The sequence below is a fragment of the Crinia signifera genome, chromosome 7 (assembly GCF_055691185.1).
Source record: "Crinia signifera chromosome 7, ASM5569118v1, whole genome shotgun sequence".
NCBI lineage: Eukaryota > Metazoa > Chordata > Amphibia > Anura > Myobatrachidae > Crinia > Crinia signifera.
The window spans coordinates 65,506,392-65,518,989 of NC_139223.1; the positions used below are offsets into that span (position 1 = coordinate 65,506,392).

Here is a 12,598-nt window from a genome sequence, read left to right on the forward strand (position 1 = left end):
AATAAAGATATATAGTGCAACACCAACAGGAAATGTATTCATATAAAATTGAGGAACAGACAATACCAAATAAATGACATAACAAACAATATAAGAAGCAGTATAAAAGACCAGTCCCAGAGGTACAGACTGCCTTCCAGAGTTATATGGAAGTCCAGCATGTAACTAGTCACAGAAACTCCTCAATACAAACTATTGTCGGTCTTCGGAATGTAGATGTATGTGGTTGGGATCATTTGGTCTACAGCATGTTGGTCTACATGGTTCTAGGTCGACATGGCTTTAGGTCAATAGGTCAACACAAGCATTAGGTTGACATTGTCTAGCTCGACAGTCAAAAGGTTGACATGGGGTTTTTCACAGTTTTTTTGCCCGAATGTCGACATGGACACAGTTGCAAGTGCACCGCATTCCCTCGCGATGCTTCATTCATGGTGCCTCGCTGCACTCGGCACACTATTTTATTCTCACACCAGGCCCTAGTGCATGATAGGGAATGAAATACCGCCTGTCGGCACATGTCGGCTCAAAGAACAGTGACAAACCCCATGTCGACCTTTTGACTGTTGACCTAATGCTTGTGTTTACCTAATGACCTTTCGCCCTAGAACCATGGTGACCGTGACCCATGTTGACCTAGAACCATGTCGACCTTATGGTGTCGACCCACTGCTTGTCGACCATCATGCTGTAGACCAAATGACCATATCCCGATGTATGCGGGACCCCTTTTACATTAAAATTCTGGGTTTGACCTGGAAAACGTGACCTGTGAGTTTGGGAACCTCTACTCTAAGTATTGTGTTTAAGGGATGTTGTTGCTCACACTCGTCTATGCTACTTTCCTCTCATTATTAAATATATATATGCTTAGATTTATCCAAAAGTAATACTTGAACATTAACAATGAAGTGTCTCTGCTTCTAGGTGGGCGCTGGCCTTGCAGTGTGAAGGTGGCAGGAACATTATGGGGGCTATACAGAGAGCAGTGGAATTCAACTTCACTGATAAAGAAAATGCAGAATCGCAGGGAATCTACTTATTTACTAGTGGTGCTCCAGACCAGAATGTGGTGAGTGACAGACTCTTCTGCATCATGATGTTATGCACCGGTGCGATATAACACAGTTATAATGCACTGATAGTGTTGGAAAGCTCGCTACAGTATATCAAGGTTTACGGCTGGCGTAGGTCACACAGTCCTCCAATGCATTCGCAGATAATCCAATACTGAATCCTAGAATGCAGTTGGACTCAGTAATGCATGCAGAAGGCGTTATGCCTCCTGCTGCATTACCATATTAGTGCTATCACTGCTGCTTCTATAGACTTGCTGTGTGCTGTGTTCTGCTCCAATGTAAGGTGAATGCGCCAGAGCTCTGCTGAGATTGGGTCACAGGGCTTATGCTTAACGGCTCCTTATAGCTGATGAGCTAGTGGCTGCTGACCGTAACTCCCATGTGCCCAGAGCCGGCCTTAGGCATAGACAAACTAGGCAATTGCCTAGGGCATTTGGAATGCCTAGGGGCATCAGCAGCTTCTGCTGATTAAAATGATATGCAGCATGCACATATTATGTGTGTGAGTGAGGCTGAATCTGCATATGAAATAGTGTATTCATTGAAATCACTGTAACATAGCATTCCGTATGCAGGTACAGCCAAAGTCGCACACAGTCATTTAAATGTCATTTTAATCATTGGAAGCTCCTTGTGTGTGCTGGTCATAACAATGCAAATAAGATGAATTTTCAGCAAAAAAGGCACCCAATGTTAGCAGAACTGGGCAGGAGCTGCATGGCCTATTGAGTCAAGATGTATGCAGAAACATCTGTATCCAAGGAGAGGCAGAGGTCACAGTGTCTGCGGGTGGGTTGATTGTGCAATAGTGTTCGGCATATGTGTAAGGGGCATTATGTGTGTCATGCATAAATGCATTAATAATGTGCGACATATGTGTAACAGGCATTATGTGTGTCATGTGTATAAGTGCATTAATAATGTGCAACATATGTGTAATGGGCATTATGTGTGTCATGTGTATAAGGGCATTAATAATGTGCAACATATGTGTAAGGGGCAATATGTGTGTCATTATGTGTATGAAGGGCATTAATAAAGGTTGGCATAATGTGTAAGGGGCATTATGGTTATAAGGACATTAATAATGTGTGTCATGTGTAAGGGGCATTACTGTGTGGTATTATCAGGGGTACAGAGAGAAAGGGGTAGGGTGTACAAATTACCCAGGCCAAAGTCTGATGGAAGGGCCCAGTGGGGGCCCTGGGCCCCCTCCCCTTAAGTGATAGCAGCAGCTGCAGCTCTTCTCCTCTGCCCAGCATACACTGCTTTGTGTTGGGTTGCAGTGTGGCCATGGAGGTGCTTAAAATACTATATTTTGTCAGGATTTTTTTCTAAGGGTATAATGTGAATAATGTGGGGAGTAATGTACATAAGGTAAAGTGGTACTACTGTGTGATGTAACGTGAATAAGGGACACCATCGCAAGATATAATGTGAATAAAGTTGCACTACTGTGTGGCATAATTTGAATTGGGGGTACTATTGTGTGACCATGCCCCTTCCCAGCAAGAACACACCCCTGTTTGGGCTGCGCACGAATGTGTGCACTGTTTCTATTTAAAATTTTGCAGGTAGGAGCACCAAAATGATGACTGCTATGATGAGGGTTGATGGTGCTGGGAAAGGGGAGCAGGGTCAGAGGCGGAACTAGTCGCGGTGCTAGGGGGCACCAGCCAAAATCTTGCCTAGGGCGTCATTTAGGCTAGGGCCGGCTCTGCATGTGCCCAAAATCTGTCCCCCTTATAGGTCCCGGTCTCCCACATGGGCTAGCTGGTAGAGCAGTAGAGAAATATGGCCACTGTTTGTAACCCTCGTACTGCTGACTGCTCTCCTATAAGCCTAGTGCACTGGGCAGCATCTGTATATACAGGAGGGTTCCGGGCTCAGCTAACTGCCCCTATGTTACCGCATAGTACTCAGCAGTGCCTAATACCCACTATATCTGGTGGGTATTAGGCAGCAGAACTATGTGTGTGACAAATTCTTTAATGTTTACTGTTTAAGTATAGTGTCTAATGGCTGTCACATATGTGGCAGTTTCCCTGTTGGAATAATTTTACATAGAACATTGAGTTTATGTGTATGGCTTCAAGTTTTCCAATCATTCTTACCTGAAATTTAGATCCTTAGCAAGGGTTTGAGTCATACAGCAAGCTGGGCAGGTGTATTGGCAGGGAATGGTGCATTGTATGATGAATCTTATACCCCTTTCACAACTAGATGGAAAAATCCTGGTAAACCCGGGTCGTGTGTCAGTGTGACGTCGTGTGCCATGACTGCGACCCTGGTCATTACCAGGGTTATTCCCAGGTCTGGGCCAAACATGCTACATTGTTAAATGGGAGACCTGAGATACTTAACCCGGTTACATTAAAAAGAGCTCAATTCACTCATGACCTGGGTCTTTCCCCAGGTTTCTGCTTTGGCATGATGGGGTATAAATAAGGGTTGCAGCTGTGTTCATTTTGGTCTGAAAGGAGTATGACTGGTATAGCAGATAACAAATACACCGTATGTACAGCAGGAGTCAGTATTTCATTATCTGAGTTTAGGCTGCTATCATACATTCCCATTGTGGGGGAATTCAGGGGTTTTAAGTGAGCTGGTCTCTAATCTATTCTATGTAGCCATTTACTATAGGTGAGGAGATGGGGGGGGGGGGGGGGGGGGGGGAAACTCCTACAGAGACTTTTGTAAGATTTGTCATTGCCTGAAAAGAATGTACAGATATGTCCTCATACATCTACGCCATACATTGCTGGGTGCCTGGCGGCAGTGAGCCAACCTGTGATCATGTGATCCTGCTTGTGCTGAGCATCTTCACTCAGAAATGCATCTTAGTTGCATCTTGTATATGTGTGCGCCTGAGTCTATATACGTTACACAATGGAACTTGGCATGGGAAAAAAATCGACTACCGCTGCATCATAGTGATTCATATACAGATTCAGAGCGGGAAATTTTCTAAGATGGTAATTCTTTTTCACATGGGATGTTGCTATGGGAAACCAATCAGATACTGGGCCAGATTCTCTAAGCTTCAAAAGTGATAAAATGGAGATTGATAAACAGCCAGCCAATCAGCTCCTGCCTGACATGTCACAGACTGTGTTTGAAAAATGTCAGACAGGAGCTGATTGGCTGGCTGGTTATCACTCTCCATTTTATCACTTTTGAAGCTTAGAGAATCTGGCCCACTATCTATTATCTTCTAGAAGGTGCTAGATAAATAGGAAGTAGTTTCTGATTGGTTGCCCATAGCAACATCCCATGTGAAATAGAACTCCTATCTTAGTAAATTTCCCCCAGAGACTCAGTCGTACACAGATCTACAAATTACTTAGCACACTGTCCTGATGCATCCTAGTTACATCACATTGTGGCTTAATGTGCCATTCGCTCTTTAAACACTTTTATTGTTTATAATTGAAGTGTCAATAATTGGGAAACATTGTATATATCAGTGATGGCGAACCTTGACACTCCAGCTGTTGTGAACTACACATCCCAGCATGCCCTGCATCAGTTTTACTATTTGGCCATGCTGAAACCGATGCAGGGCATGCTGGGATGTTAGTTCAACAACAGCTGGAGTGTCAAGGTTAGCCATCACTGGTATATATGGTTATATATCCAATCAGCTGCTGGCATTAGTAATTAATATGCAAATGAGATGGCAATGAGCTCTCCATTCCTGTTCCCCACAGCAGGCAGTTTCCGCTTACTTGTCAGAAGCAGCCGCTGGCTGTGATTTACAGCTCCATGTCTGCCTGTATGACATTAATGATAACAGTTGTGCTGATGACAGGAGTGACACCATCCGTGTTTTACAAAATTTAGCGCATGTCACTAATGGAAGGTTTCACTGGTTTGATGACAAAGGTAAGTAAACAGTAGGGATCATAAAAAATGGTTGTTAAAGTAAGCTGGTCATTAAAGTGTCCCTGTGTGTTAATGTTCAAGCATGTATCTTGTGCTCCTCTGTGTGTGTTTGTATTTCTTAAGGTATGTTATAGATGTGCTATTTCCTGGGCAACCAATGCCTATAACTATACCCACATACAATAGGTTTATGTGCTTGCCGGTATATGCCAGGACAAGTGGGAGTTTATGCCATTTACTTTTGAGTTTGCTTTGTCTATTCTGTTTGTGCATGAATATGACAGGCAGGTTTATGTGTCCCCGGAAAAAACAGGACATGCCAGAGTGGATTAACAGTCAGATATGGCGGAGATTGCTTGGTTGGCAGGGAGATATAGAATGGGTCTTTAGAAGACAGACCTAGCAAAGGCCTATTGCATACAAACATTATCCCACAACCACAATACATAGGGGTACATTTACTGTTGACCCGAATGCGGCTGATTTGCCGTATTTATATACTGCGTAGGATGACTAATTCGCTGTACAAATGAATACACCATTGATAAAAACTCAGCCGTATGTGACCATAGAGTTCTATGTTATTTCCAAATTGACAGTCATTTGTAAATATCAGTTACCCTGGCCAGGGCTGAAGCCTGGGGCTGTCCCCAGTGCCCCTGGGCATTGGGCACCGAGCTGATGTCATGAATAGTGTAAACATAAGAATAATAAATATTGGGTTTTGTTGTGGAACTACAAGTCCCAGCAAACCTCGACTACATGTAGGGACTTGGAGAACCACAAGTTCCAGAATGCGGGCATTAATAGGCATGCTGGGTGTTGTAGTTCTACAACAAAACCAATGTTCAAATAAAAGACACAGACACCCTGTAAAATAAAAAACTTGAATACACACTACAATCACCCATACAAACTTACCTTTAGAGTCCACCGTAGGCCTGCCCTCTTCTCCAGTAGAAATGCTTAGGGTACCTGTGAAAATAAATTATACTCACCAACTCCTCTGGCATAGATCTCGTCCTCTTCATTCCAAAGTACGTCCAAGGTTGAAAAGAACAAACAAACCAAGTAGCACAGCACCATAAGAACATGAGGAGTCGCAAGTGTGTTTACACTTGCAGCTCCTCCCCCAAACTGAGGGATTTCCTAGTGACGTCATTCACCGTGTCTTCACTCAGCCAATCAGCAGCAGGTTCCGGGGGAGCTCTGCAGCTGATTGGCTGTTCTCGGCTCCATAGACGACTATGTTAAAGCCTTAACTACTAAAACTTTTTTGGTAAAATGACAATTTATTTACAGGAATGATTGAAAGTGATGACATCAATGGTCTCATATCTGAGATGAAAAAAGCTGTTGACTACTCCAAAAAGGTATGTCCAGTTTTCCTATGGAATTGTAAGCATACTTATGATCTACACACCGTGGTTATTATGGCTTAACCAATAGTCATGGGAACCCTGGTGAATTGATACAGTTTATTGTCATGAATATTCAGCACAGCTGCCTGCACTGTGTGTATGTGACAAACCTGCTAGTAGTTAGTGTGATCAGCTGCTCTTTGTCCATTGCAGTGCGCTTATTTGGTGGAATCCATAAAACCGAAAACAGGGAATAAAGACGAGATCCCGATTACTCCAGGAGAAGGATCTGTGATCCCGTACCAGAAAGAGAGATGCAAGCCGAAAAAACTGCCGCTTCCAAAACCAACCGCTCTGACACTTGCTCGAATGGTGTGTGATGTATTTTTGAGGCTTAATACATCTGCCCCGATGTCAACTACAATATCTTATTGGAAATGTTGGTTAAGCGTCAGCTATCTTTTCTTCCAATATGCTATTACAGAAAAATTGAAAACAAAAGATTCCTTGTGTTGTAACAATGTTCTTATGGGTATGACTACAGGATCATACTGTAGCATGTGTATTAATAATGCTTTATAAGTATTTACATTAAAGGTGAATTCTGAATCTTATTTCAGGGTATTAAAGAGGAGCAAGATGGCAAGAAGGATGCTAACATGAAAGCATTGATGTGGCGACCCAATAGTGCCAAGGCTGATATTCCTCCAGGTACTTACTCTTTATTCCAGATTCTCATTTACGGCGCACTAACCTCAAAGAGTGCCCTCATGTGCTAAAGCCATTTGACTCTATTACAATGTGAAACAATCCATTTTGACTTAATATTCCTCTTTTCCAAGGACATAAAAAAGTTACCTCTTGAAATCGCCTTCTGTAATCAACTTAATTTCCTTCTTAGCTATCAGAGCAGTAGTCTGGTAGCTGAAATTATAGATGTTCCTCTCATGCAAGGTCCGCAGCAGTGACAGATTCTGCTCCTTTGATACTGGCCTAGAGTGGTTATGGTATAACTCAGTGGTTCTCAACCTCAGTCCTTAAGTACCCCCAACAGTTCATGTTTTCTAAGTCACCCTGCAGGTGCACAGGTGCACTTATTATTCACTGACACATTTTAAAAGATCGACAGGTGGAGCTAATTACTTCACTTGTGTTTCTGTGTGGAGACCTGGAAAAGGTGAACTGTTGGGGGTCCTTGAGGCCCAAGATTGAGAACCACTGGTATAACTGACCGACAGTCGGGATTCTGTTGGTCATTTCTCCATCATCTGAATTCTGACTGTCAGGAGCCCACCAGCGGGGGAGGGGGGGGGGGAGCGTATTCAAGCCCCTTGCGGGGTCGCTACCCTCGCCATGCTGTGGGCTCGGTGGCGAGCTGCACTCACCACCTGTTCTATTCTCCCCCTATGAGGATCCACAAGGGAAAATAGCCCATGTAAGTCGGAATTCTGACTGTCAGGCTAGTCACAGTGGGGATTCCGATGTCGGAGAAACAACAGTTGGAAACCCGACTGTCATTGACAAATCCTGTACCCCCTAGAGCCATTCTTTGCTAATAATATATTTTGCAAAAGTGATATTGGTATTCAACACAGATCAATTCAACAGATATTTGTGTGTGGGGGGCAGTGGCGTAACAATAGCGCTTCAGACCCCACGATGGGGGGGCGCTGGCCAGATGTGGACGCCCGGCACCGGGGGGGGGGGGGGTGGGGGCTGCGGGAGCTATTGCTACGCTGCCACCTGCCGCCGCATCTGCTGCGCCGGGAGTGGACACCCTGGTCCAGCGCATGATTTATTGTTATGCCACTGGTGGGGGGATCTTTTCTTTATCTTAGGTCATTCATTTATCATCTATCTATAACTGACATAAAACCAAGCATTGAAGAGAATATAACTACAGCCTTTTAGTACAATTTTAGCTTTATATTTGTAGGAGAGATATAAACGAAGACACCAATTATCCCCAATAAATACATTTAGCCAGCTGGCCTCCTGATTTTATGTCCTAGTTTCAGTCAAAACATGTGTATACTAGGCCAAAACTGTGGACAGAGTATCACTCCGGGACCGCCGGTGAGAAGCACTAGTTAAAATAAAGCTTAACCCTTTGAGTGTCAAAATCTCTGTGAGAGATGCACAAATATCCACTAAAAATGCCCCTCACTCTATATACAGAAATGACAAGACGTAAGTAAAAGACAACAGTGTGTTTATTTTTCCTACAGCTCAACCAATGAAAGACCGGGATTTGGTTAAGGACAAGAAAATGAAACAAAAGAAACATCAGAAAATGTCATTCAGTGTCTTCTATACTGGAAATGGGAGGGATGTTGGTAAGTGAGTCTTCCTAGTTACTCTGCTGCGTATGGTAATACTCAGTATTACATACCTGGCTGGATAGTATCAATTTAAAAGAAAATAAGTAAAATAATAAATTGATAACTAGAATCAATAAGTAGATAAAGAGGGAGAATAGCAGCCAGGGGTATGGGTGGAATCCTGTTTTCTAGTCCAGTCTGCGCCTTTGTAATACAATATAAAAGGACCTCAGGAAAGACAGTATTTAAATGTGAGCCAGCATATTAGGAGATTATCGAGCACGTTAGGAGGCCAGCGTGTGTCACGCAATGCACGGGATGGCTCCTGCCCCTTGGCAAACATACGTGTAGCTCCTTCCTTATTAATGTCCAATGATCTCCAGCATTACAGTACTTGAAATAAAAATAAATACAAAAACACAAGAGTCCTCAGGACTGGCACTGAGAATGACAGCCACGAAGTCTAAAATTCAACTGGGTCAGAAATATTTAGTTAAGGATTTGACACAGTACCATGACAATACTGTATATATTAAATGCAGGGAAAGGGGGTGTTCACAGTTGCCTAGATACCACCCGTTTCTGATTCCAACTTGTGATTGGTCCTCCTGCTCACATCTGCTGGTATTCGACAGAGGCTGCTTCAGGTGTTTATATAAATGTATGTAGTTTGCGGGTAAAGAAATGAGTGCTTTGAAGAAAAATAACAGAGGTCAGTTCTTTTATTTCTCCTTGTAATATGCTTTGTTTGATATGACCCTGAGTTTTCTTTTGTGCAGGGGTGGTGTACAAAGACTATCCAATGTCTAAGACTGTGAGGAAATATATTCCGTTCATTGTATTACCAAAAGGAGAAGAAATCTGTTCAACAAAAGAAGTAAGACATACGCAGTGTGTTGCAGTATATAACATGTTGTTTTTTAACAAAATGCTATAGTCATTTATAATCAGCACTTCGGGGGCGGGGCCTGTAGACATCATCAAGCCCTCCCTCAGTACGGCAAATCCCGCACTTTGCAGGTCTTTGTGAGGGGACGGGGATAAAGGATGCTATTTTCATATTATGTCCCGCCCCTCCCGCGAAAAGCCACAAATCAACACTGTAGCTGGGAAGATGCAGGCAGTCCTGAGGAATCCAGGAGGATTGCCCACCTTTCCGAGGGGCCGGGAGGGGGACCCCCGATTTCTGGGACCCTCCCGGGGCAACGCTGATTATAATACTACTACATAAAGTTAGAGAATAATCTGTATGAAGGCATTGTTTTCTCCCCTTGCAGGAAATACCATTTGCTACTCTTGCAGCTGGGGAAGCGCTGTGTGCTGAGCGATCTGTGCTGAGAGACGCGAGATTGCTCAGCACAAAGCTCCCGTCGCTACTGGTGTATGCCCCATTACAGTATTACAGGCCTGATTCAGAGATAGATGTTATTGCAGTCCACACACAAGCAGATTTGCAATACCATCCACCAAAATGTGAATGCAGCAGGAGGTGGCTGTGTGAAAAAGCCACCTCCTGCATTGCATTTGTGATCTGAGTGCAGCATCCGTAGACCACCTGCAAACCCAGGAAATCTGCATGGGGCCACTCAGACCATGGCCTCATCCCTACTGGAAAATGGGCACCTATCCCCATTCTGTGAACGCTGCCCCAACACGCCTCTGCTTGTCCCCACCTCCTGCCCCCAATGCTGCATAAAGTCAGTCATGCTGTGGCTTCAGTAATCTGACTCACAGATGAAGGGCTGCACATGCTCAGTACACATCCTGCATACATCCTCCCACTATCAGAGATGTGCCATCAGGTTAGAGTACATCTGTGAATCAGGCCCTATGTTATTTGTTATTTTGTAACCTTATTGTCCTCTATTTCCTAAAAGTGGTTAAAAAAGTATGGCTTGAAGAGACTGAAGTTGGAGCTACCCAAGTTGGTATTTGGCCCGGACTGCACTCACCAGAAAAAGCTGGTGCCAACGCTAAATAAAAAGGTCTCCGCTAAATACTGCACCATTTTCCCAAGTGTGGAAATCAATGTGAGTCACTCATCCCTTTCATAGGACCTTCCATTTCTGAGCTAGGGATGCGCCACACCCAGTTGGTGATTGGCTGAATGCTGTGCTGTATTGTCAGTATTCTAAAGATTAGCTAAATGCTGTTGGGTAGTATAATTTTTCTAGTGATTGGCTGAATGCTGTGGGGTATTGTCAGATTTAATGCTGCGGGGTATTGTCAGTATTCTAGTGATTGGCTGAATGCTGTAGGGCAGGCATGTCCAACGATGGCCCTCCAGATGTACACATCCCAGCATGCTTTGCTACAGTTTTGCTATTAGAGAATGCTAAAACTATTGCAAAGCATGCTGGGATGTGTAGTTTTAAAACATCTGGGGGGACAACGTTGGACATGCCTGCTGTAGGGTATTGTCAGTGTTCTAGTGAATGGCTGAATGCAGTGGGATATTGTCAGTATTCTAGTGATTGGCTGAATGCTGTTGGGTATTGTCCGTATTCTAGTGATTGGCTGAATGTTGTGGGGTATTGTCAGTATTCTAGTGATTGGCTTAATGCTTTGGGGTATTGTCCATATTCTAGTGATTGGCTGAATGCAGTGGGGTATTGTCAGTATTCTAGTGATTGGCTGAATGCTGTGGGGTATTGTCAGTATTATAGTGATTGGCTGAATGCTGTGGGGTATTGTCAGTATTCTAGTGATTAGCTGAATGCTGTGGGGTATTGTCAGATTTAATACTGTGTGGTATTGTTAGTATTCTAGTGATTGGCTGAATGCTGTGGGGGTAATGTCCGTATTCTAGTGATTGGCTGAATGGTGTGGGGTATTGTCAGATTCTGCTGATTGACCACAAAGGTCAGCCAACAGAATCTGACTTCTGATATCCCTGTAATTTAATGTAGTTTTCGCCTATGATAAAAGTTACATCTTTGTCATTTAGGCACCTGCTACAGAAATGCAGCTTTGGTGCACAGCAATATATAATTTGATCACACTGCTGCCTTCTTTATCCAGATTAATTACTTGAAACCATGGGCCGGGTGTATTGTGGTACGAGTCCGTTGGACATGTGGCACGCCAGCTGACCTTGGAGGTTTTTCTTAAAGGGACAATCATTTACAAGGCATGCCTTTGCCTTGTAAATAGTTGCCCCTTTAAAATAAATCCTCCTATTTCGGCTGGCATCCCGCATGGCAACCGGACTCTCACCACAATACTTTCGACCCACCATGTGAAGATTAGTTGTTTTGCTTTATCCATAAAGACTAATAAGACGTGTCTGTGTGCAGGGAGTGGTGCGACATCTACAGTTTCAGCCTAAGGAGTTGGAGGAGTATATTGAACAGATGGAGAAGGTTTTAAAACGCTACATCCAAAGGCTGCAGTGGCTCTTGTCTGGTGACTATTTATCCTGCAACATGTTACCCATAATGCAATCTGCAGATACTTTCATAGCCAGTATTTGTACCAGATGCAGACGATACTAAGGTGTAGTGCAAGCCATGGAATGGGGAATCTTCGCTAAACACAATGGGGGAAATTTACTAAGACAGGTAATACAGCCGATCAACGGTAAGAATGGATACTACCGGGATCGGACGCATTCCGCCGAAAATACAAATCGTGGATAGGGCAAATCTACTAAGATGCCGTATTCTCACGATTTGTATTTTCCAATGATGTATTACCGCCAGCCAAATACATACAATGCATTGCAGGGATCAGCCAGATCCCTGCAATTCTGCCCTGTGTAAAAAATAGATAAAATAAATAAATTAAAAAAATGCGTGGGGCTCCCCCGCCTCATTAAGCCGGTTCGGGATGCAGAAATACAGGAAGGGGGGTTTGTGGTCCCTGTGTATTTCTATAACCAGCACCAAGCTCATGGACTGGTCCTGGTTATAGAAATACAGGGGTAGCACATGCCTAGTGGCGGCACACCAGG

The 12,598-nt window shown here is 43.7% G+C and overlaps 1 protein-coding gene across 2 annotated transcripts in view; it reads left to right on the plus strand.

Annotated features, from left to right (window-relative positions):
• VWA3A (von Willebrand factor A domain containing 3A) overlaps positions 1–12,598 on the plus strand; it is an 82,887-nt gene that overhangs the window by 56,188 nt on the left and 14,101 nt on the right. For both annotated transcript variants that reach the window (XM_083153264.1, XM_083153265.1), the window contains 9 exons: positions 928–1,072; positions 4,790–4,964; positions 6,267–6,337; positions 6,539–6,697; positions 6,946–7,036; positions 8,554–8,661; positions 9,426–9,523; positions 10,524–10,676; positions 11,943–12,051. In XM_083153264.1, coding sequence (XP_083009390.1) covers positions 928–1,072; positions 4,790–4,964; positions 6,267–6,337; positions 6,539–6,697; positions 6,946–7,036; positions 8,554–8,661; positions 9,426–9,523; positions 10,524–10,676; positions 11,943–12,051 — 1,109 coding nt within the window. The remainder of the gene's footprint in view (positions 1–927; positions 1,073–4,789; positions 4,965–6,266; positions 6,338–6,538; positions 6,698–6,945; positions 7,037–8,553; positions 8,662–9,425; positions 9,524–10,523; positions 10,677–11,942; positions 12,052–12,598) is intronic.